The sequence below is a fragment of the Mobula birostris genome, chromosome 5 (genome assembly GCF_030028105.1).
Source record: "Mobula birostris isolate sMobBir1 chromosome 5, sMobBir1.hap1, whole genome shotgun sequence".
NCBI lineage: Eukaryota > Metazoa > Chordata > Chondrichthyes > Myliobatiformes > Myliobatidae > Mobula > Mobula birostris.
This window is the reverse complement of record NC_092374.1, coordinates 179,711,129-179,737,321: the sequence shown is the minus strand read 5'-3', so window position 1 is coordinate 179,737,321 and position 26,193 is coordinate 179,711,129. Positions and strand designations below refer to the sequence as shown.

General features: G+C 41.1%; 1 protein-coding gene across 2 annotated transcripts in view; it reads left to right on the top strand.

Moving 5' to 3' along the window:
* LOC140198088 (E3 ubiquitin-protein ligase RING2-A-like) overlaps positions 1 to 25,023 on the top strand; it is a 41,077-nt gene extending 16,054 nt beyond the window's left edge. The window contains exons 2-7 of one of the 2 annotated variants that reach the window (XM_072258971.1): positions 923 to 1,058; positions 8,567 to 8,727; positions 12,025 to 12,240; positions 16,566 to 16,856; positions 20,193 to 20,364; positions 23,098 to 25,023. In XM_072258971.1, the coding sequence (XP_072115072.1) occupies positions 981 to 1,058; positions 8,567 to 8,727; positions 12,025 to 12,240; positions 16,566 to 16,856; positions 20,193 to 20,364; positions 23,098 to 23,199 (1,020 nt within the window). In that variant the 5' untranslated portion in view covers positions 923 to 980 and the 3' untranslated portion in view covers positions 23,200 to 25,023. Of the gene's footprint in view, positions 1 to 922; positions 1,110 to 8,566; positions 8,728 to 12,024; positions 12,241 to 16,565; positions 16,857 to 20,192; positions 20,365 to 23,097 lie in introns of both variants that reach the window. The other variant, XM_072258970.1, reaches the window with a different exon arrangement.
* Positions 25,024 to 26,193: the final 1,170 nt, after the last annotated feature.

The following is a 26,193-nucleotide window of genomic DNA, read 5'->3' as shown; positions in this document are numbered from 1 at the left end:
GCTAGAGGAACTCAGCATGCCACACAGCATTTAAGGAGGGAAATAAACAGTTGACCATCAGGGCTGGAACGGAAGGGGGCAGAAGCTAGAATATGAAGGTGGATGAAGACAAAGGAGTACAAGCTGCTGGAGGGGAAGGTGGGTGGTGGAGGAGTGGGGATGAAGTAAGAAGCTGAGAGGTAATAGGTGGAAGAGGTATGGGCCAAAGAAGGAATATAATAGGAGAGGACAATGGGCCATGAAATAAAGGGAAAGAGGTGGGGACCCAAAGGGAGGTAATGGGCAGTTGAAGCCAAAAGAAGTTGTTAGCGGGGAGCCAGAATTGGGAATGGCAAAAGAGAGTTGGGGGGGGGGGGAGACAGTGAGAAACTAGAGAAATCAATGTTCATCACATCAGGTTGGGGGCTACCCAGACAGAATATGAAGTGTTGCTCCTCCAACCCGAGTTTGGCCTCATTGTGGCAGTAGAAGAGGCCATGTTAGACATGTGGACTTGAGATTGGGAAGCTGTATTGAAATGGCTGGCCATCGGGAGATGCTACATTTTGCGTGGGCAGAGTGAAGGTGCCCACAATCTGCATCAGGTCTCACTGTCTGCATCCATTTTCCATTGCAGGAATGGCTGCTAGCATTTCTAGAAAATGGCACATATTGTAATTTTTCCATAACACAAAGCTGTCTTATCTAACATGCATTAAATGCAAGTTAGTGGAGAATATTTGTTTATTAGTTTACTTTAGTGGAGAATATTTGTTTATTAGTTTACTTTTATCTGAATAAATTCTAGTAGTGATTTGTGACTTTCTGTAACCTGAATATCCATAGTGTGAGAGGTTCATGTATCTTATCAACATTCTACAGTCAATTCTTTTAATTTTAATTGTCATCTCTTTTGTTTCTGTCATTTGATTTTGCACTGTAGGTGAGAAAGGCATGCAGGAGTCATCATTCCTTCAGCTAGACTAAAATATACATTTACTATGGCAGCACCAGTGAATACTCAGAACCCCAGTAAGACCTGGGAGCTCAGCCTGTATGAACTGCACCGGACCCCACAGGTGAGTAAAACCACGCAGCTCAGCCTCTACGAACTACACAGGACCCCACAGGTACGTGTGGAGTGGACAGTATATCCCTTTGAGAATATCTTGCATGTCTGCATGAAAAATGTACAAGTTCATTTATTTACCTACTGCAAAACCTGAATTTTAAATTAAACATGATTGCATTTCTAAATGTTTGTATCAATGTATGAAATCCAGTGTCTCAGAATGATTAAAATATTGCCAAACAACAAGTTAATCACCAGTCAATTGAATGAGTGTTCTTGCAACTAAGATGCAATTTCCACTTTTATAAACTCTTTGCTCCCCCTCCCACCCACCTTTCTGTTTGCTGATAGGCAAAACGCTTTTACTTGATTGAGAAAAAATGTTGCTGCAGTGTTGATCTTTCTAGCACTGGCGATAAGATGTGTCAGGGTATATGGTGTCCCTGTTTTTAACCCAGAGTCATGGTTACGCAACACAGAAAGCATTGAAGGAACACACTGAGTCAGACAGCATCTACGAAGGGAAATGGACAGTCAATATTTTGGGTTCGGACCCTTCAGATGAATCAAAGAGAAAGAGGGCAGTTAGCCAGTGTAATAAGGCAGAGGAAGAACTGGAGCAAGAGCTGGCAGGTGATACCTGGATCCTGGTGAGGGGGGAGGAGAGTTGGAATGGCATCAGTAGTTGGGAGATGACAGGTAGAAGTGACAAGGGCTGATGATGATGGAATCCATTCGGTGAAGGATGGTAGGGCATGGAATAAAGAGAGGCAGCTTGGGAGGGGAACTAATGGAAGGAGTATTTAGGTCATGGGAAAGTAAGGTATGAAAGAGGGTTATGGGGGCTAGTTGGAACAGGAAGAGGGGAGGAAAGGAAAATGGGGGAAAAGGGACAACGAGTTGCTGTAACTAGAAGTTTGAGAATTTAAGACCATTAGATACAGGAGCAGAATTAGGCCCATTGGCCCATTGGGCCTACTCTGCCATTCAATCCTGGCTAATTTATTATCCCTCTTAACCCCATTTTCTTGCCTTCTCCCCATAATCTTTGCCACCCTTTCTAATCAAGAATCTATCATCTCCCGCTTTAAATACACCCAATGACTTGACCTCCACAGCACTCTGTGGCAATGAATTCACAGATTCAGCACGTTCTGGCTAAAGAAAGCCCTGCTCATCTCTTTTCTAACGGGATGTCCTTGTATTCTGAGGTGTGCCCTCTGGGAAGGATAATGTCAAGAAATCTTTTATGTGCCCAGGCATCTTGTTTAACACTTAACCAGCTAGATGGGACCTCTGACCAGTTCGCATTTCCATGGAACAATGTTGACCAAGAGCATTAGCCAGGATTTAGTGTTTGGGCAGCCTTGTACCACTGACATCCCATACACTCTGGACTTCAACCTTTTCCAGTCTTTGCTCCATTGGTACCACGCAGCGTGCTCCTTGCCATGTGGAGCCCCTTCATAAGGCAGACAAACAACTGCAGCTGAACTTTATTTAACAGTACAAGCTAAATGAAATAAAATCTGGAACTTGCAGACTTTAAATCATCAAAAATCGTAGATGATTTCATGCCATAAGGCTCTTTAATAAATTAGCCTGGTGAGTTGGTGTAGCACCAGATTAAAGATGAAATTCATGTGTGCAGCCTCAGGTTATTTACAAGGTCTGTATATTAAACAGAATTTGAAGTTCATTCTGCAAAATTGTAGAGCCAAGAGGAAATTGAGATGTTGCTCCTCTAATTTTCGTTTGGCTGTGAGCTGGCAGTAAAGGAAGCTGAGGGCAGTTGTGGTAGGAATGGGAAGTAGGATTGAAATAGTAGGCTACTGGGTAATCCTTGGTGGCATGGCAGATGGAGCAAAGGCGCTTGGTTCCACTAATGAAAAGGAGACTCAAAAACAATTACTTTTCCCAAGCAGTAAGACTGATCAACACCTCCACCCACTAACTGCACCACTACTTTATTATTTCCCGTCATAGTCACCTTGTGTATAGCCTAGCATCATTTTCTGGACATACAATCAATGTATGTATATAAGCTGTCTTATGTATTTATACCTATTGTGTGTGTTTTTATTATTCTTTGGTTTTTTTTTTGTGCTGCATTGGATCTGGAGTAACAATTATTTTGTTCTCCTTGCACTTGTGTATAGAAAATGACTTTAAACAATCTTGAACAGCAACCCTTTATCTCCTGCAAAGTTTCTTACGCAGTTTCTTTCATTTTGTATGCAGTGTTTTTGCTAGAGGAATCTCATTGAATTTTTGTCTTGTCAATGCCAAAAGCAAAACTTGTACATCTTAAAGGGGAAACAACCGCCTGTGGTGTTTCAAGCTTGTCTGACATCAGTCTGATTAAAGCTACCCAAGCAAATTGTGCTTTTTTTTTTTTGTCTCTGGGTGCTGACTGGGCTTTTGTGCATTTTTAGAATGAGCAACTGTCTTGTCTCCAGCTATTTTGTGAATAAAGTGTAATATGTCTTTATAACTTTAAGCACATGTTAATATAGATTGTAATTTGGGGAATTAAAAACTGATGCTGGTATATATTTGTATTTGAACTCTGAATTCATAGCTACAGTGCCTATTAAAAAGTATTCACCCCTGTAGGAAGTTTTGATGTTTTATTTTACAACATTGAATCACAGTGGATTTAATTTGACTTTTTTTTGGACACTGATCAACAGAAAAAGACTTTTTTGTATCAAAGTGAAATCAGATCTTTTCAAAGTGATCTAAATTAATTACAAGTATAATACACAAAATAATTGATTGCATGGGTATACACCCCCTTCAAGTCAGTTTTGGCAGCAATTACAGCCTTGAGTCTGTGTGGCTAGGCCCATTCTTCTTTACAAAATTTCTCAAGCTCTGTCGGATTGCATAGGGATTGGAAAGAACAGCCCTTTTCAAGTTCAGCCTCAATTGGATTGAAGTATGGACTCCGATTTGGCCACTCCAGCACATTAACTTTGTTTTTAAGCCATTCCTGTATAGCTTTGACTTTATGCTTGGGGTTATTGTCTTGCTGGAAAACAAATCTTCTCCCAAGTGGCAGGGTAGTTCTTTTGCAGACTGCATCAGGTTTTCCTCCAGGATCTCCCTGTATTTTGCTGCATTCATTTTACCCTCTACCTGCACAAACCTTCCAGGGCCTGTTGCAGTGAAGCATCCCCACACCGTGATGCAGCCACCACCATGCTTCACAGTGGGGATGGCGTGTTTTTGATGATGTGCAGTGTTTGCCTTACTCCAAACATAGCATTTCGTCTGATGGCCAAAAATCACAATTTTGGTTTCATCAGAATGTAGAACCTACTTCCAGCTGACTTCAGAATCTCCCGCGTGCCTTCTGGCAAATTCTAGCTGAGATTTCAGGTGAGTTATTTTTCAACAGTGGCTTTCTCTTTGCCACTCTCCGAAAAAGCTGTGACTGGTGAAGCACCCCTGCAACAGTTGTTGTATGCGCAATCTCTCCCATCTCAGCTACTGAAGTTTGTAACTCCAGAGTTGTCATAGGTCTCTGGCCTCCTCACTTGTCCCCTTCTTACATGGTCACTCTGTTTTTGCTCTAGACAGATTTATAGCTGTGCCTTATTCTTTCCATTTTTTGATGATTGACTTAACTGTCACCTGATTCAGTGACTTGGAAATTTTCTTGTCCCCTGACTTGTGCTTCTCAATAACCTTTTAGTGGAGTTGCTTGGAGTGTTCTTTTGTCTTCATGGTGTAGTTTTTAACCAGGATACTGACTCAGCAGCAGTTGGACCTTCCAGATACAGATGTATTTTTACCACAATCAATTGAAACACCTTAACTGTATTCTCGTGGTCTCCATTTAACTAGTTATGTGACTTCTAAAACCATTTGGCTGCACCAGTGATGATTTGGTGTATTAAAGTGGGTGAAATCTTACACAATCTGTTATTTTGTGTTTTATCTTTGTAATTAATTTAGATTACTTAATAGAGACCTATTTTCACTTCGACACAGAAGTCTTTTTTTGTTGATCACTGTCAAAAAAAGCCAAATTAAATCCACTGTAATTCAGTGTTGTAAAACAATAAAACATGAAAACTTCTGGGGGAGTGGGGTGAATACCTTTTAAGGGTACTGTGGTTAGAGCATTGCAAAAAAACCTAAATATTTTATTGGCTTTAAAAATAAATTGAGGCAGACGCCGTCAGGTTTTTAAATTAAAAATGGCTTCCTGTAGCATTCTAGAATTGTACAGCACATGATAAGACAATATGACCCCTCTAGCTTGGATTAATTCTCTGAAGTGGCTGTGTAATTGGTTGAAGTCCATCTCTTTCTCTGTGTCCTATAAATTTCAGTTTACAATTGCCCTGTTAAATGTTACTATTGAATATGCTTTTGCTTCATCTTTTTTGCTAGTGCTAACTTGATCATTTTTACTTTGTTGAAACCATTGATAATATTGAAAATGTCTATTAAATATTCCCTCTCATAGAAGAACAGCCCCACTCTCTCATGTCTCCAGATACTTGTCTTGGTATCTTTCCTGTATATTTCTGTTTTGCCTTCCAAGGCTTTGACTATTTTCCTAAAAGCATAGTATTCTTGATTGCACAGTTTAACTGAGACCCGATCAGCGATATGTGAAGGCATAACCTTTTGCTTTTGTACTCCACAAGCATCTTTTTGTGTAATTCAAGTTGTGTGACTGAAAGCTTCACCATAAGAATATTTTTATTCGTCACTGTGAGACCAGCCAGGCTGCATTGTATAGACCCTCTTTGTTAACCTTGTTTTTGTTTTATGACCCTGAAAATTTAGGGCAGATCGAATTCCTGGCCAGAAGTGATCTGTAACACTTAAATTGTTACTGGTAGAAACAAACTGTGCATACTTACTAAAAAGTGGTGCCAATTATTTAATAGATGAACTGATAGGGCGATCATTTCAAGTTGTTAATAATTCTCTCTTTCCAGGTACCTATAGGGATACACCCACTCAAAGCTTAGTGGGAGAGGTGCGTGGTTCTGGATTTCTGGACACAATAATGTGTCCTGTGAGCTTATTGGCAGGCATATTCTATGTAGAGATTTTGTTCTCAGTCTTTCCTACCTCATTAACCATAGGCAGCACGTTAACTTGGGAATATGTCCTGGCTGAGAAAGCAATAATAATCTAAGAAGATTTCAATTCATCTCACATTTGGGGTGTGGATAAGCAGTGCTGGAGAAAAAGTAAAAGAAAGCTCAAAGGAATGATGGGAGAAAGCACTGAAAGTGACGAAGGGACTAGATAGATTTAAGTTGCATGCGGTGAGTGCACTTAGTGTATTCTATACAGAGTTAACAAGTAACACGGTAGAACGAGTAGTTGGAGTGCTGTATAATGAAGCAAACGTTGATTAGGGGTGCAGCTCAGTAAAACATTTGATGAATATATTAAGAAACAAAGGATGGGGTTATTTATTAGATTCTGTTACAGCCCAAGCAGCAGATCTCTAAAATGAAAAGTTGCTGCAGTTCACGTGACTTGGCAGAGATAGTAAAGATGTCTTAAAAAAATGAAATAATGAAAAGATTTCTTGGGATCATTGCAGAAGGAGCCCATTCAACCCAGGAGGTCAGTGTGAGTGTCTAGTAGAGCAAATCCTTCAGTCCTTTTCTCCTTTTACACAGCCCTGCAAACCTTTCTCTCTTAAGTGGCTATCTCACTTGCTCTTGAAAGCCCTGATTAATTCTGTTTTAACTTACCCTTGTGGTGAGTTCCAGATCATAGCCACTGCAGTTGAGCTCAAAGTGGAACAAGTACTGGGGCCTGATGACACACAGCCTGGGATGTTACATGAATGTGAAGGGGCCCTGTCCACAATCATTCAAGCAGCCTTGAATGGGGAAGCTTGCAACAGGGCTGGAAGTATGCCAACATAGACATGTACAAAAAGAGAGAAAGGGATTAGGAGGTTGGAATTACTGTGGATCAGAATTCAAACATCAGCAATGTAGATAAAGTGAGGCACACCAGTGAAGGGCAGCCAAATGTGATTTGTAAAATGTAAGTCACGTCTAGAAAATTGTAGAATTAGCCGAGTGTAATGAGAAAGGAAGTATTGTGGCTGTTAGAGTTTTGAATAGACATTTGTTATTGCTGCATGGCAAATCGTATTGTTAAGCCAAAAGCATCTTATTAAAGGACGGATAGAAAACTGGTTACCAGGCAGGTAGTAGCCTGATGTAGTCCAGGGAACCGTAACTGAGCTTTCTTTTGGCTATTAGTATTGGAACTGCTGCTTCCGGAGTAAATAAATATTGTTGTGGGGGAGGGGAGGGGAGGGGTTGCAATGTGACAGCTTTAAAACTTGCCAGAAAGAGAGGGTAGCTAATCAGAGAATTGAAAGAAACTTCAATAAGGTACAAAGGGGTCATCTGATTTTGCTGCTAATAGATTAAAGTTAGTGGATAGAAAATTCAGTGCATTTTGGACACAAAAATAATAAATGAAATGCCTTGTTCTTGAAGGAAGTGTAGATGGGGAGGGGCTCTGGATGCAAAAATCAATTGGTAAAAATTTTAAAGATAGGTTCTTGGATTTAATTAGGATGAACACAAGAGCATGAAATAAGTACTATCAATAGCCTATTAGAATAGATAGATTGACAAGATTTACTAAGACAATAATGAAGGACTAAACGTTATTAAGAAATTTGAATGCTATTTCTTGTCCATTAATTGGTGACTTGGCTCTAAATGATGACTTACCTTTGAAAACTAAAACAAGGCAAACAAAACTTATTAGAATGATGCAAGTGACTGCTTTCCATGCTGTAAAATTATTTGATTCGAAGCATTTCTACTTGTGAATAGCTCACTAATGATTTACCTGACCTCCCCTTGACACTACATGGTTATAACTTGTGCATAAACATATGAACTATGTCTGAGATACAAGTGAAAGGGTTCTGTGAATGCAGAAAAATGAAGTATTTTTTTAAAAAAGCTAGTGGAATTGTACACCAGATTAATCTGAATTTGAAAGCAAAAGTTAGGCTGCCAATTTGGGTGGTAACTTATCATCCAAATTCTGGAGGGTTTTTGTTGAGTCACTGACTAGAATTCCATGACTTCCTCATTTTCCTCCAATGTCATAATTTTGTCAGTGGAAATCTCACAGTTTTACCCCCATGCCCCCCCCACAAACTCCCTTTGCTTCTCAAATCCAACTGCAAGATTCAAAATTATGGCTATAAAATTTTTTACAAGGAAGTGTAGCAAGAGCTAAAATTGAAATGCTTGTTTTCTCTGCACATTTGGTACATCTGCAGAAAACTATTGTTTTCGGTAAATTTAGCTGCTGTATTACTCCTGTAGTGAACATTGGTTGTCGGCAGTCTTTTGGCAAAATTCAGTGAATAAAGTTACACCCCATGGTATAAAATTACATTAATTTATCTGCCCTGTCTCTGTTTTCTTTGTTTTGAGATATAATGGTCACAGAAGGTTGGCCTCCTGTTAATGTGATTCACTTTTCTTTTAGGAGGCAATTATGGATGGGACAGAGATCGCTGTGTCACCCCGGAGCTTGCACAGTGAGCTGATGTGCCCCATCTGCCTGGATATGTTAAAGAACACCATGACGACGAAGGAGTGCTTGCACCGCTTCTGCTCAGATTGTATTGTCACTGCGCTCCGCAGCGGGTAGGCAGTACTTTCTGCTGTTGTTGCTGCTTATCAGAAATATTGCTTATGCACATATGGTATGAGGGTTATTAATGTAAATGAGCTCTTTTGTTCATTGTTCAAATGCATCTTTGACAGATGTTATAAGGCTATAATTCCATTTTGACATCTAAGACCAGGTGATAGATAAATGGGGGAGGGGGGGTTAGTAAGCCTCTAGCTATTTGGGCATTACAGAATTTTAGATCTCAGTCCTCTGCAGTTCTATGCCATAGGATTCAGTAAATAAAACTCTCCTGCTTATCTAATTAGATTTCCAATTTGTTTTCTGATGGTGTGGCGCACTTGAGTTAAGGATCCCAGGGGTTCAGACCGTGAGAGAAGCCTGATTCAATTGGGAGTTGCAGTACCATCTAGGGATACAAATCTGCCAGCATTATATGCATAGTGGGAGAGTAGGAAATGGCATTACAGAATGGTAGCTTGCACAACTCAAAGATACCCTCAACTGGTAAACACAAGACATTCTGCAGATGCTGCAAATTTACATAGAGGAATTCAGCAGATCAGGCAGCAGCTCTGAAGTGGAATAGAGTCAATGTTTCGGGTAGTAACTAAAGTGGTTACTGTTTAAAGATGTTAGCATGCAATGAAATAGGTGACAAATAAAAATATCTATTAATCAAGGTAGCTTTATTGCACTATATAATTACATCATTTGCATACTATATAATTAAATAATTAATAAACGGAAATCTGTTTGTTGTTGGCTTGGAAGTGATGGTGCACTCTCGCATTGGGAGTTCTTGATTTTTTTAGTGAAGTCAGTATCACTTTAGGTTGCTTAAGTCAGTCATATCTGAGCCAAAATTTCTCCATGCAGTTGTGCTGTATCGAGGTGTCAGTCCAGATTGTGCTCAGAATAAGCCGACAGCTTCGTGTGGGTTAAAGAACGAAGAGAAATGTTTAACATTAAAGAAATCATAAATAGCCGGTGGAATTGAGGAAGGAAAGAAGAAAGTTGAAACATGAAATGGAATTTGCATGATTAATAGTAGATTAATATTGAATCATGGAGTAAGACTGAAGGGCTGAATGGACTCCTCACTATCTAGTTTTGGTAATGTTTTTGTTTCAGTGTATGGATTTCAGTTCAGCTATTCCATGTCTTTGCCAATTTTGCGAGCTTTGCTTGGTGTAAGTCAGCTGAGGAAAACAAATAATTTGCTACCCAGCGTGAAAGATTTGTGTTAAGTCCATCCTGGGATACGGGCAGTAGCATGTAGGTTCTCCCCCAGCTTACGACAGCTGATTTATGTACATCCTGTACATACGATAGAACATTTGGGAGACTGGCGGGCTGGATTTGCCAGCTGCTGCAGGTCTGTAGGCATCTTCTGCCTTCAGTTGCAAACAGTTTGGGTTACAAACAGTGATCATAACCCTGCCTTATCCTGTAGAGGACCTAAATGGCCATTTCTAAAGCGACAAGCTGGCTGTCAGCTCCCACCCTAAACTCCCATAGTCTGTGGTCTAGCTTTATTCCCTTAATGCTGTTGGTTAAAGAATCCTGGGACTTTCCTTTCGAAGAACAGTGAAGTAACGGTGACTCATTTCTAAGTCTGAAGAAAATTTAGATGGGACTTAGAAACAATAGATAAATGTGAGGAGTTGTGAATCACTTCCAACAGAATACCTTGTACGTTACAAGACCAATTGCATCTCCAGTCAGTGCTAAACCACCCTGGCCACTGCCTCTAGTCTGCATAGTAAATATTTTAAAACAAGAAATAGCATAGCTTTGTTTTAAATTAAAATGCCTTTCTCTTAACCCATTCTGTTTGCGTTAATCTGCAACAAAGATATTATAAACATAATATGGTACCAAGCTACATTACACAGTACTGCGAAAAAGGCACACATACATATAAGACTATAAGACATACGAGCAGATTACACCACTTGATCACAGCTGAACTATTTCCTGCTTATTCTTCTGCTTTCTTCCTGTAATCCTTCATTCCCTGACTTACAAGAATGTATTAACCTCTGTACTAAAAATACTCAATGACCTGTCCTCCACAATCACTTGTGGCAACGAATTCCACAGATTTACCATCCTCTGGCTAAAGAAGTTCTTCCCTATCTCCGTTCTGAAAGGATTCTGACATTGTGCGCTCTGGTCCACTGCAAGAAAAATCTTCTCCACGTTCACTTTATCTAAGCCTTTCAACATTTGAATGAGATTTCCCCCCCATTCTTCTAAATTCCAACAAGTGCAGGCCCAGACCCATCAAACACACCTCATATGATAAGTCTTTCATTCCTGGAACCATTTTTGTGAACCTCCTTTGGACTCTCTCCAGTGTCAGCATATCCTTTTTTAGATACGGGCTCACAAAACTGCTCACAATACTTTTAGCTGAGACCTCACCAGCACTTTATAAAGCCTCAGTTTTATATCCTTGTTTTTATATTCTAGTCCCCTCGACAAGAATACCAACATTGCATTTGCCTTCCTTACGACTGACTCAACCTTCAAGCCAATTTGGAATCCTGCACGAGAACCCCCCTTTGCACCTCGGATCTTTGAATTTTCTGCCCATTTAGAAAGTAATCAATGTTTTTATTCCTTCTACTAAAGTGCATGACCATGTGCCCACCTTGTGTATCTTTGGATATTAATTTTATTTCAGCCACAGCTCGATGCACACAACGTCATACCTGCCAATCTCTAATTGAGGTCCCTACAACTTTTGCACAGTACTGTAGTAACTTTATGTAAGGGACCATACCGCTGATGCAGTAAAAAAAATTCATGACATGTGAGTGATGATAAACATGATTCTGAATTGGGTTTCTCTTGTGACTGAGAGTATAAAGGGGGCAGGGAAAGGGAAAAGTGAGAACGTGGGAAGCATCAGGGATTCATTTTACAATAATCAAAAAAACAATTGTTTGGAATCAGACTACCTTGCCTGGTGTCTCAGGGCTGGGTGTATCTACATCCATACCACCCCTTGCCCCGGCACTCCTTCTCTGCCACCTGTCCCATCCCCTTTTGCGGCGCTCCATCCTCACCATTCCCAACATGCTTTGCTCCCACCAGATTTACAAACTCATTCTCCACTCCACTTTGACAAATAAAGTACTTCGGTGTCTTGCAACTGATAGCATGTTGCCTGTGTTAGTTAAAATTTAGAGATGATTAGTTATGTAGAACTAGAGGGGAGCTTTATCACTAGTCAGTACTTGAGTTCATATGTAGATCCAACTGATGAAGTAATACTTTTGGCTTTGTTTTTTTTAAATCAGGAACAAAGAGTGCCCAACATGTCGAAAGAAACTGGTTTCTAAGCGATCTCTCCGACCAGATCCAAATTTTGATGCACTGATCTGTAAGATCTACCCAAGCAGGGATGAATATGAGGCACATCAAGATCGTGTACTGGCACGATTAAGCCGACTCCATAACCAACAAGCCCTAAGCAGCAGTATTGAGGAGGGATTGAAAATGCAGGCCATGCATAGGTAAGGGGAAGTTGGACTAAATGGTAAATGGTGCTTTTCTTTCTCACAGTTCCGTGATTAAACTATTTCAGTTAGGTTTCTGGTCTTGGCGCTGCACTGAAATGGTCCCTTATGAAGGTCACAAATGGTATCCGTTATTACTTTGACTGTGGAAGCTCATCCTGGTGTTGGCATCCTGTCCCCAGGACTTGGCAAGGGTGATCACATCAACTTCCTTTTAACTGCTTCCGATCCTTTTGGCTAGTTGTAGTCAGGTAGCTACAGTACCTCCAATGGTGTTTCTTCCCACAATTGCCGTTTTCCCCAAGGATCTGTGCCTTTATTATGAGTGATTTAGCTCTACATTCAGAAATGCAGCTGTGTTTTCATGTGAAATTGGTAATTAGTTTATTAGCATCACATGTACTGAGATACAGTGAAAAGCGCGTCCATGCATGTTATTCCGTATGCAAGTACATGCAGTTAGCACAGACAGGGAAAAATATATATCGTATAGTTTTACAGTTACTGAGAAAGTGCACTGTAGGTACAGTGAGTACACGAATGAGATGGATTGCGAGATCAAGACTGCATCTTTATCATATGACAAGTCCATTTTTGAGCTTTATCACAAAAGGATAGAAACTGTCCTTGAGCTTGATGATGTATGTTCTCCAGGTTTTGTATCTTCTCTTCTGACTACTACTCACTTGACCCTGTCGCTGCCACTTGTTTGATATAGGGCACAACCAGCATATAAACCATTCCTCCCGCACCTCCCCCACCTCAGTCGGTGAAATGCTGAGAAGACTCAAGGCTATGGTTTATCCACTGGTGCATTTCTCTCCCAGCAGCTACCCAAGGTTAAACTGCACTCATTATTTCTGCCCTATAATGTTGCCCATCCCCTATGCTTTTTATGATGTTAATTCATGCTGTGTTTGTTTTCTCCACATCTGCCTATTCCCATTGATCTCTTACTGGTGTCTCAATCCCACTTTTAATATTTCTGTTCATCCATAACTTTTGTACCAATTTGCACCAATTTCCAGTTACCTCCTACCTGTATACTCATTGATTCACTGGCCAGCAGTGCATCAGATGTTCCACTCGTGTGTTCCAATCCTTCTATCACCTCCTGTAGTTTCCCAAGGTGCAATCTTCCAAATTTGCTCACCTTTCTATTCTCAGTTATACCTTTTAGCAATGAGTTACAAGGCACTGAAATCAGCTGTCTCCTTGCTTTTCTACTTTGGCTTTAAAATGTTTCTTAAATCTACCTCATCTGCCTGAAATATTATGAAATCTTTGATGTTTTGCTGTTTAATAGTTTTCATGGATGCAGATTGTTGCTAGAGCAGAAGAAACATTATATGTTCTGAAGATAAGCCAAGAGTTGTTCCTTTTGGATTGGATTTTGAAATATGCAGGATTTACTACTTGCAGGACATATTTAAAGGCAGGTTCAGTGGGAAATGCAGAGCTGGGACCTTGGATAGAAATCTGAACAATTCAAAAATTCATCTTTTAAAAGTAATTAAACCAGAGTTTTACAGGTAATGTAAGGCAACAATTCAGTGAACAGGTCCCTTTACGTTGTCCAGTGCTGGCTGGTACCTGAGAGAGATGCTTTTTCCAAAAAGTCTCTAAGTTTTAATTTGATTGCTGGGTAGCATATTGCACAGGAGATGTATTACAGCAGGTATTTGTTTTATTGCAGTGGTTTATGAAAGTTGGACTTTGAATATGTATTATAACTCTGAATATGGATTGATGAAGGTAGAGCAATGGATGTACTGTATATGGATTTCATTAAGATATTTGATAAGGTTCCCCATGCAAGGCTCATTCAGAAAGTAAGGAGGCATGGCTTGCTTTGTGGATCCAGAATTGGCTTGCCCACGGAAAGCAAAGGGTGTTTGTAGATGGCTCATATTCTGCATTTAGGTCGGTGACCAGTGGTGTTCCACAGGGATCTGTTCTGGGATGACTCCTCTGTCATTTTTTAAAAAAAAAATAACCTGGAGGAGGAAGTAGAAGGGTGAGTTAGTAAGCTTGCTGATGACACAAAGGTTAGGGGTGTTGTGGGTAATTTGGAGGGTTGTCAGAGGTTATGGTGGGACGTCAATAAGATTCAAAACTGGGCTGAGAAGTGGCAGATGGAGTTCAACTCAGATAAGTGTGAGGTGGTTCATTTTGGTAGGTCAAATTTGAAGACAAAATACATTATTAATGGTAAGACTCTTGGCAGTGTGAAGGAACAGAGAGATTTTAGGGTCCGAGTCCATAGGACACTCTAGAGTTGCTGTGCAGGTTGACAGTGTTGTTACGAAGGCATATGGTATGTTGTCATTCATCAACCATGTGACTGAGTTCAGGAGCTGTGAGGTAATGTTACAGCTATATAAGATCTTGGTCAGACGCCACTTAGAGTACTATGTTCAGTTCTGGTCACCTCATTTACAGGAAGAATGTAGATACTATAGACATAGGAACATAGAAAAATTACAGCACAATACAGGCCCTTCGGCCCACAATGCTGTGCCGAACATGTACTTACTTTAGAAATTACTTGGGGTTACCCATAGCTCACTATTTTTCTGCGCTCCATGTACCTATCCAGGAGTCTCTTAAAAGACCCTATCGTATCTGCCTCCACCACCATTGCCGGCAGCCCATTCCACGCACTCACCACTCTCTGCATTTAAAAAAAAAAACTTACCCCTGACATCTCCGCTCTATCTACTTCCAAGCATCTTAAAAGTGTGCTCTCTCGTGTTAGCCTTTTAGACAGAGTGCAGAGGAAATTTACAGGGATGTTGCTTGGATTGGAGAGTGTGCCTTATAAGAATAGATTGAGTAAAGTTGGCCTTTTCTCCTTGGAGTGACTGAGGATGAGCGGTGACTTGATAGGGGCGTATAAGATGATGAAAGGTGTTGATCGTGTGGATACACTCAATGATTCAGGAACAGCTTCTTCCTCTCTGCCATCCGATTCTTAAATGGACATTGAGCCCATGAGCACTACCTCACTTTTATTATATCTGTTTTTGCATTATTTTTAACTTAACTATTTAGTATATACATGCTTACTGTAGTTTATTTACTTTATATTGTCATGTATTGTATTGTACGGCTGCCACTGTTAACACATTTCATGATATATGCCTGTGATATTAAACCTGGTTATGATTCTGATCCATATCCCTCTATGTTCATGTGGCTGTCTAAATGCCTCATAAACATTAGTGCTGTGTCTGCCTCCAACACTTACCCTGATAATACAGTCCAACCACCTTACCACTCTGTGTAACAAAAACACTAAAACTTGCCTTGTAACTCACCTTGCATTATGGGATTACTGAAAGAGGACTTGTGTGGTGGTCTGAAACTGCTGCCTGACTATTAATCCTTTAACCATGTTAAAAATTGTGAATTTCTGAATACACGAACTTTTGACATGCTGGTACTTCATTGTAGGACCTTGCTGGATTACTCTGATTAATATGAGATTTTGGAGCACTAAACTACCATTGCTTTGCAGGCTGGTATTAGTAATCAGTTTATTGTTGTCACATGCACCAAGATTCAGTGAAAAGGCTAGTTTTGCATGCTGTCCATACAGATCATTTCAAAACATAATACTTTGTAATGTAGTATTGCAGTTGTTACAAAGAAAATGCAATAAGTTGTAAGGGCTATAACAAGTTTGTTTGTAAGGGCAAAGTTAATTTTTAATGTACAAGAGGCTTATAAGAGCAGTACAGAAGCTGTCCTCAACTCTGGTTGTGTATGTTTTAATGCATCTGTGTCCTATGCTGAAGGAAGGCTTGGGGGAGGGGGGCGGTTGGTGAAGGGGGAGTGGGGGAGGAAATGGTCTTTGATTATGTATGTTGGCTACTTTACCAAGGCAGCAAGGTGTAGTCTAAAGAGTCAGTGGTGAGAGAGGCTGGTTTCATGATGTGCTGAGCTTTGTCCACAGCTTCACAATTTCTTGCAGGCTTGGGCAGTTCAGTTGCTATACTAAACTGTATTGCATCTGAATGGGATGCTTTCTGGGGCAAGGATCACCAGGATCATGCCAAGTGCCACGAGTCTTCTGTGGATGTAGAGGTGCTGGTGTGCTTTCTTGGCTATAATGTCTGCTTGACTGGACCATGACAAATTTGTGATCTTGGAGCTTGATGCTGTCAGTCATCTCCACATCAGCACTGTTGATAGAGATAGAAGCATGAGCTCCATCTTGCTTCCTGAAGTCAATGAACAACTTTTTTGATTTGCTGACATGGATAGAAAAGTTGTTTAAACAGGCAGGTTTTTAATCCTCTCCCATTGTCTCTGCCTAGAGCTCAGCGAGTGAGGAAGCCTCCTCATGAATCTGACAACACTACCTTCAGTGGAGGGGAGGACAACTGTGACAGCCGCTCTCATGTCAGCAATGTGTCAACGCACAGCAACCAGGAGGCTGGCCCAAGCCGCAAGCGCTCCAAGGCTTCAGACGACTCCTGCCCTGACCTCGACAACTCACGAGAGGGGGCTGGTAGCCCAGATGTCGTGGGGGACTCGTGCAGTGAAATTGAGCTTGTCTTCAGACCACACCCAGTGTTGGTTGAGAAGGATGAATATTCACAAACCAGGTGTGGGAAACAGCTTCCACAGATGAAATTTGAAAATTGCTCATTGATCTATTTCTGTTTGTAAATTATCACAATGATGTCCAGCCCCTTGCTTTGATTGCATTGTAACTGTTGTTAAAACTCTGATAATCTGTAAGCTGACTCACTTCAGGGTCCAGGGTCCAAAGGACATAGAATGTAGAATAGTAAGGCTCAGGAGCAGGCCCTTCAGCCCACAATGCTCTATTGAACCAATTAAATTCGTAACCAAATGTCCAAAGAAACAAATCCCTTCTGCCTACACAATGTCCATATTCTTCCATTCCCTACATGGTCATGTGTCTATCTAACCCGGTGAATTCTCTCCACCAGCCTTGGCACATTCTAGAGAGCAATCGTTCTCTGTGCGGGATAAGAAAGAAAGAAAACGTATTTGTCCTATACATCTCCTTTGAATTTACATGTTTTCAGCTTAAGTTCATGGCATCTGTGTGTCCAGAGTAAGTCCAGGGGCCAGGGTCTGGACCAGTGGGTCAGGTTGTGTAGTGGGAGCCAGATTTTTATGTAGAACACCAGGAGCTTGGAACGTTGGTAGATATTGAGGTGTAAATACAAAACTGAAATAAAAGTGCATTTGGATATTAATAGTATAAAATCCAATAGAGTGATAAAGCTATGTAGCCTGGAAAACCAGCTCTTCAGTCCACTTGTCCAAGCTGAATGTTAATGAATGGAAGTAGCCCCATTTACTGGTGTTTGGCTTGCATCCCTCTGAACCTTTCCTGTCTAACTGTCTTTAATGTGGATAGGGAATTGGTTGGCAGACAGGAAGCGAAGAGCGGGAATAAACAGGACCTTTTCAGAATGGCAGGCGGTGACTAGTGGGGTACCGCAAGGCTCAGTGCTGGGACCCCAGTTGTTTACAATATATATTAATAACTTGGATGAGGGAATTAAATGCAGCATCTCCAAGTTTGAGGATGACACGAAGCTGGGCGGCAGTGTTAGCTGTGAGGAGGATGCAGGGTGACTTGGATAGGTTAGGTGAGTGGGCAAATTCATGGCAAATGCAATTTAATGTGGATAAATGTGAGGTTATCCACTTTGGTGGCAAAAACAGGAAAAGAGATTATTATCTGAATGGTGGCCGATTAAGAAAAGGGAAGGTGCAACGAGACCTGGGTGTCATCATACACCAGTCATTGAAAGTGGGCATGCAGGTACAGCAGGCAGTGAAAAAGGCGAATGGTATGCTGGCATTCATAGCAAGAGGATTGGAGTACAGGAGCAGGGAGGTACTACTGCGGTTGTACAAGGCCTTGGTGAGAGCACACCTGGAGTATTGTGTGCAGTTTTGGTCCCCTAATCTGTGGAAAGACATCCTTGCCATAGAGGGAGTACAAAGTAGGTTCACCAGATTGATTCCTGGGATGGCAGGACTTTCATATGATGAAAGACTGGATCGACTAGGCTTATACTCGTTGGAATTTAGAAGATTGAGGGGGGATCTGATTGAAACATATAAAATCCTAAAGGGATTGGACAGGCTAGATGCAGGAAGATTGTTCCCGATGTTGGGGAAGTCCAGAACGAGGGGTCACAGTTTGAGGATAAAGGGGAAGCCTTTTAGGGCCGAGATTAGGGAAAAACTTCTTCACGCGGAGAGTGGTGAATCTGTGGAATTCTCTGTCACAGGAAACAGTTGAGGCCAGTTCATTGGCTATATTTAAGAGGGAATTAGATATGGCCCTTGTGGCTAAAGGGATCAGAGGTATGGGGGGAGGGCTGGTACAGGGTTCTGAGTTGGATGATCAGCCATGATCATACTGAATGGCGGTGCAGGCTCGAAGGGCCGAATGGCCTACTCCTGCACCAATTTTCTATGTTTCTCTGTTTAAATGTTGTAGTTGTACCTGCCTTTAGCACTCCCTCTGGCAGCTCCAATTACCCACCACCTTCTGTCTGGAAAATGTTGTCCCTCAGGTTGCCTTCAAATCTTACCCCTCTCACTTTTAAACTGGGCCCTCCAGTTTTGAATTTCCCTTGCCCTGGGGAAAAGACTGGCTATTCAACTTGTGTATGCTGTCAGGATTTTGTAAATTTCTATAAGATTATCCCACAGCCTCCTGTACTCTAAGGAGAAAAGTGCTAAACTATCCCGTTTCTCATTATAACCCAAGCCCTCCTGTCCTAATCCACTGATCTCTGCACCTTTGTGATATGGGGGGAATTGGAATATCCAGAGGGAAAACACAAGGTCACAGGGAAAGGTGCAAACTCCACATACAGGTCGAGATTGAAGCAGAAATCACTGGTGATTTGAGACAGCAGCTCCACCTGTTATGCCAGCGTGCCACCCAGCAGATGCATGGGGAACATTTGCTTGCAATTGTGTTCTCCTTTTCTGCATTAGAACCCTATTTGCCTGTTTTCCTATTTATTTTGTTTTAGAATTGGATATGTGCAGTGACACAGATGTGTTTCCACTGGGAATATCACTGATGTATTGGACTAGGAAGTAAAGATGCTGAACTGCAGTTTGAGAACTGAGAAGGGTTTGAATATAGAAATGTGGCAGCTTAAAACATCATAAACTGATTTCTGGGAAATTACAGACTGACTTAGCAGTCTGCTCACTGTTATAATTTAGTAACCTTGCACACAATTTCAGCAGTGAGGTAAATAACTTGTAGGTCCTTCCAAGCTTATCTCCAGACTTGTGTATATCTCCAACACATGAACAATCACTTGAGCTGACAGAAAGATGGATTTGCCAACTGCTGCAGAGCTGTAGGCATCCTCCGTCGAGTAGGAACTCAGCTGCATTTCTGACTTGCAAACTGTTCTGGAGAGGACATGTAGTGAAGTTTATTCAGGGCTGCTAGCAGGCAAAATGGCAAGTAAGTGCCATAGAATGCCTTCTACTAATTCCACACAATGGTAATTTTGTCTTCTACTAAATCTGAATGTTATTACCGAGGATAAGGCTGTTTAGCCCATCAAGTCTATCAGTCTATTTCCCCTCATAGTTCCATTCCTTCCATTTATTTCACTCTAACTTGTCTCCTCCCATTGTCAACAACCGCCCCATCTCTGATCCTCCTGCCACCTCCTACAACAAGGCACAGTGTACAATGGTCAATTAATTTTTTTTGGGGGGGCAGAGGGAACTGGACACCCAGTGGAACCCAGATGGTCACAGGAAGAACGTGTAAACTCCACAGGGACAGCGCTGTTGGTTTGGGTCACACTAGGGTTGTTGGAGCTGTGAGGCAGCAACTTTTAACTTTTTTAATGTTCGTTTAACTTCTCTCTTCCTACTGAGTTCTGAACCCATGATATGTGATTGTGGCTCAGGTATGTGAAGACCACCGCAAATGCCACCGTGGACCATTTGTCCAAATATCTGGCGTTGAGAATTGCCTTGGAGGAGCAACAGAAGAACATTGGGAACAATGCAGTCAGTCTGGAAGAAGTCAGTGAGAAGCAGTATACAATTTACATCACTACCTCGGGAGGCCAGTTCACAGTAGGTACCTTCTGTCTGCTTTAACCAACTTGCTCAGCTCCATTTCAACCGTAGACCCTTTGGCCAGCAATGTAGTACTGAATGAAATAAACTTATAATTGCATGCCAAACTAAACTATCCCTTTTGCCTATTCAATGTCTATATCCATGCATTCTCAGTACATTCATATACTTACCGAAGAGCCTTTTAACTGCTTTTGTAGTATTTTTTCCACTACCACTCTAACAGCACATTCCAGGCACCCACCACTTTGTAAAATAAATAAAATCTTCGCTTGTCCATCTCCTTTGAATTTATTGCTCACTAGTATCAGGCTTTTTGACCCTCGGAAAAATAATATAAGAAAATATTATTTACTTTATCTACATCTCTTAATATCTTACAAACTTTTATCAAGTCTTGCCTCAGCCTCCGCTCACCAAAAAAAGAAAAGCAACTCAATTCCATGTTTCTATGTTTCCAACTTTTCCTTAAGAACATGCCCTCTAATCCAGGCAACATGCTGGTAAATCTCCCCACCCTCTCCAAAGCCTTCCTATAGGGAAACAGCCAGAACTGAATGCAATACCCTAGTGAACAGCCTAACTTCACAATGTTTGTTCCTTTTGAATTCCACTTCAGTTAGGCTGTACTTTCCTGGACTGTCATTCTACATCTTGTCCCTCAACACTTCTGATCTTGTTTTGTGTCTTGTCCAACATGAACTAAAATCAAATACTAGCTCTAGCTCTGCTTTATTTTGTTGTTCTACCTTGCTGATGTTTTGTGCCATTGCCTTTGGGCCTTGCACATCTCAATTAATAGTGAATGGGCAAATTTCCTGCAGGAAAGGGAAAAGAGTAGCTATATTATTTACCTACTTGTCTCCACCAGCTACTGCAGGGTTTACACCGACATTTTCTATTTTTTTCCTCTCTTTGTCTCCTCCCTTGTCACTTTAAAAAGTGTTGATTTCTCTTTCTCTACATAACAAAAGCGTTGAAATTAGAGCTGTGGTTTCAATGTTTTCATCTTTTATAGGAGGCAAAGAGTGGGAATAAAAGGAGTTTTTTCTGGCTGGCTGCAGGTGACTAGTGGTTTTCCATAGGGGTCTGTGTTGGACCCGATTCTTTTTACATTATATTGCAAAGATTTGGATGATGGAATTGATGGCTTTGTTGTAGAGTTTACAGATGATATGAAGATAGGTGGAAGGGCAGGTAGTTTTGAGGAAATGGAGAAGCTGCAGAAGGACAGACAGATTAGGAGAATGGGCAAAGAAATGCTGATGGAATACTGTGTCGGGAAGTGTGTGGTCATGCACTTTGGTAAAGAAATGAAATGGTGAGAAAATACAGAAAACTGGGGTGCAAAGGGCTGGGGAGTCCATGTGCTGGGTTCCTTAAAGGTTAATTTGCAGGTTGAGTCTGTGGTGAGGAAAGCAAATGCAATGTTAGCATTCATTCCAGGAGGGCTAGGATATAAAAGCAAGGATGTAATGTTGAGAAATTAAAAAGCACTGGTGAAACCTCATTTGGAGTATCGTGAGCAGTTTTGGGCCCCTTATCTTAGAAAGGATGTGCTGAAACGGAGAGGGTTCAAAGGAGGTTCACGAAAATGATTCCAGGTTTGAATGGCTTGTCATATGAGGAGTGTTTGATGGCTCTGGACCTGTATTCGCTGAAATTCAGAAGAGTGAGGAATGACCTCATTGAAACCCGTTGCATGGTGAGAGGCCTCGATAGAGTGGATGTGCAGGGGATATTTCCGATGGTGGCAGAGTCTAAGACCAAAGGACATGGCCTCAGAATAGAGAGGCGCTATTTTTGAACAGAGATGAGGAGGAATTTCTTTAGCCAGAGAGTGGTGAATCTGTCGAGTTCTTTGCCACAGGCAGCTGTGGAGGCCAGATCTTTATATTTAAGGCAGTGGTTGATAGATTCTTGATTGTTCAGGGCATGGAAGGATACAGGAGATTGGGGCTGAGAGGAAAATTGGATCAGTCGTGATGAAATGGTGGAGCAGATGGCCTAATTCTGATCCTCTATCTTATGGTCTTTTGTTCAATTCCATTTTGTTCCACAAGACGTTCTGTGTTTCAATATTTGTGCATCCCTGATTTTTCCACACTGAAATCACTTAGCAACATCCGCAAGACATGCAGTTCCCTCCCTCTGCCCCTGGATTTCCCGTTCATACTTTAAGACAAAATAAAATACAAGAGGTTCTGCAGATGATGGAAATCTAGAGTAACACACAAAATACTGTAAGAACTCAGCAGGTCAAGTAGCATGTACAGAGAGGAATAAACAGCTGGCATTTCAGGCCACGATCTCAGCCTGAAGCCTCGGCTCTTTATTACTCTCCATAGATGTTGCCCGGCCTGTTGAGCTCCTACAGCGTTTTGTATGTGCTACATAAATTAAGACTTGTTTCATGTCACTTATCCAGGTATCTGCTACTGATTATTATTGCTTAACGTCGCATGAAATGTTTTGGTTTGTTAACAGTACTGCACATGCTGATGATGTATGTAAGTGCTGTAGATGCACTGAGATGTCCTTGGCTGTCAAATGGGATTCAAGCCAATGACTTCTTTAGTAACAAGTTAATTTGGGTACAGGTTATCTCAAAGGAAGGTCGTCCTTTCAGTGCTGTTTTGATGCACTACCACAACAGGCATTCGTTTAAAGTGCACTGTCTAAATTATTTCCTTAATGTTTCCTTATCTAATTATATATATTTCTTTCTAGACACTGAATGGATCGCTGACACTAGAATTAGTAAATGAGAAGTACTGGAAGGTCAGCAAGCCTCTTGAGCTTTATTATGCACCAACTAAGGAACAAAAGTAAATAGAGGACAAAGACCAAGACAAAATTGCTTGCTTATTCTTTCCATCTGTTCGCCACAAAAAGAGTGCCACGGTTTTTTGGCTTTGAGGAGTACAGAAGAGACCGTGTTGAATCCTGGGAGATAAGGGGCTGAAATTGGTCCTTGATGCAAGACTTCACAAGAGGCCCATATTTCAATTTAGGTTGGGGTATAGAATAAATCTGAACTGTTGTCAACCATTGCTTTTGTGTACTCTAGTGCTCTTGTGCAATTCGTGTTTGTGAGTTGGGCGTTGCGTTTTCACGTTTGACCTTCTTTCTGTTGTGATCAATTGACCCTCGTGATGTAAGTAGGTGTTGCCAGAAGCCAGTTGGCATTCTTGGTCCTCGTACCAGAGAGAATTGACGTGCATTTAATATCATCCAGAAAGCTCAATAGTTTGAATGGCATATTGCCATGTACTGGTCTGAGTAACTGAGAAGGGGGTAACAAAAGTCACCTGAATATCTGGATAAAGTTAGTGGATTAATGTTTCAAATAATTTATATGTTATGTTTTAATGTTTGTCATTTTCCCTCCGGTCTTTTTCTCCTTCATTTTGTTCCCATAATCCCATTTATGGGAATAAAGTATGAACTAATGGGTTTGAATGAAGTGCCTTAGCCGCTTGGCTTACATGTTAGATTTCCATTGTTCACTTGTACCTACTTTTGTTTTCTTCTTACAATTTTTTTGATTGGTATTTGGAAAAGAATGCTGTACAGTGAAGAAAGAAATTTAATGTACTAGGGAGCTGGGACAAAGTTTCCGATGCGGTGAACTGATTGAACTGCAGGATTGTTTGCAGAATTTGCCACTGTTGCCTAAATTGATGCATACTTGCTTAGCCCTGTTATGTCATACTAGAAAATTTAATTAAGAGTGAGCTTTATTGCCTATCACTTTTAATGTTGCCATTATGAACTAGCTAACTGTTGCACAAATTTTGTATTGTGATGAGAGGAGGGACAATTTTTAAATCTGGAAAACATCGGATGAGTGTTGGTTTTTAATAGGAAAATACGTTTGAAGTATTCATTCTCTGCAAATATATATTTCAATATGTACTTTTACTCTTAAAACTACTGGCTTAGGGGAGCCATCAAAGTAATAGTCCAGGGCGAGACTTAATCAGTAACTCTTGGGCCAATGGTATAACATTTGAACCTCGAGTCTAAGCTTGTACCCACCCTTGTCGCATGGGATACTGGTCAAACTGGGATCCCTCTTCCAGCCCATGACCAATCATAGGGCCATTATTGCTGCCTTGGCAAGTATTTAATATGCTAATGTACACAAAGATCAAGACTGCTTTGTTACTGAATAACCTTGATCTCTGCTGAAAGTTTGACTATTATGTGCATTTAGCGATATTAGATTTGTACTGTTTTTTAAGCTATGTAACAGTTTGGACTGTTGTATAATATACCTAAATGGATTTGGATAAAATATTGTGTACGTGCTCAGAAGAAAAGAAGATATACAACTTTATATTGTGGATTGATTGAACTAAAGGCAATGGTGAATGTGGACTTGGCAGTAGCATTTTGAAATGACAGCATGTAGCTGAATTCAGGACTTAGCTCCTGATGCAATAAGCAAGCATCTGTTGGTGTAGGAGTCACCTGGATCTCATCTACACCCCATTGTGGTTTGCACAATACTCCTGAGCAGGTGCTGCACAAATCAGTTTAATAAAAGTTGGAATTAATATCTTAATGTTGTAGATCTGATTACGAGAAGTAAACCTTCTTATAGCATTGTATGTGTCATCATACCCTGTACTGTCCAGGAATAAAATATATCTTGGTTCAAAAAAGATGCCACATTTATCCACTCACTTACCATTGTTGACAGAGTGCAAAATGGTTGACCCACATCTCCAGACTCTGAGAAACCAGGGCTGGTTCCTGAGGACCTCTTGTGAACTGTGGTGAGCTTTACCAACCTAAATAAGGTACAGTATAAATATTCTGCTCCGCCATTCAATCATGGGCTGATCTAATTCTTCCAGTCATCCCCACTCCCCTTCCTTCACCCCATACCATTTGATGCCCTGGCTAATCAAGAACCTATGTATCTCTGCCTTAAATGCACCCAATGACTTGGCCTCCACAACCACTTGTGGCAACAAATACCACCCTCTGACTAAAGTAATTTCTCTGCATCTCAATTCTAACGGGATGTCCTTCATTCCTGAAGTCGTGCCCTCTTGTCCTCGAATCCCCTACCATGGGAAATAACTTTGCCATATATAATCTGTCCAGGCCTTTTGACATACAGAATGTTTCTATGAGATTCCCCCCCTTAGACGTTCCTCATACGGTAACCCTTTCATTCCTGGAATCATTCTCGTGAATCTTCTCTGAACCCTCTCCAATATCACTATATCCTTTCTAAAATAAGAAGCCCAAAACTGCACACAGTACTCCATATGTGGTCTTACGAGTGCCCTGTAGAGTCTCAACATCACATTCCTGCTCTTATACTCTATTCCTCTAGAAATGAATGCCAACATTGCATTCACCTTCTTCACCGCCGACTCAACCTTTGGGGTATCTTGTACAAGGTCTCCGGTGAGTGCAGATGTCTGGGAGATAGAGGAGATGCAGTGAGAGCAGCATCAGCGGTGCAGGAAGGGAAACCCGTTCTTCGAAGAAGGAAGACATCTCCGATGACCTGGAATGGAAAGATGCATCCTGGCTGGAGACGGTGGGGAGAGATATGGTCAAGATAGCGGTGGGAAATGGTATGTTTATAAAAGACGTCACTGGACATTTTGTCTCCAGAAATGGAGAGATTGAGAAAGGGGAGAGAGGAGTCAGAAATGGATCTAGTGAATTTAAGGGCAGTGTGGAAGTTGAAGGCAAAGTTGATGAAATTGATGAGCTCAGCAAGAGTGCATAAGCAGCACCAGTGCAGTCATCAATGTAGCACCAATGCAGCACCAGTGCAGTCGTCAATGTAGCAGAGGA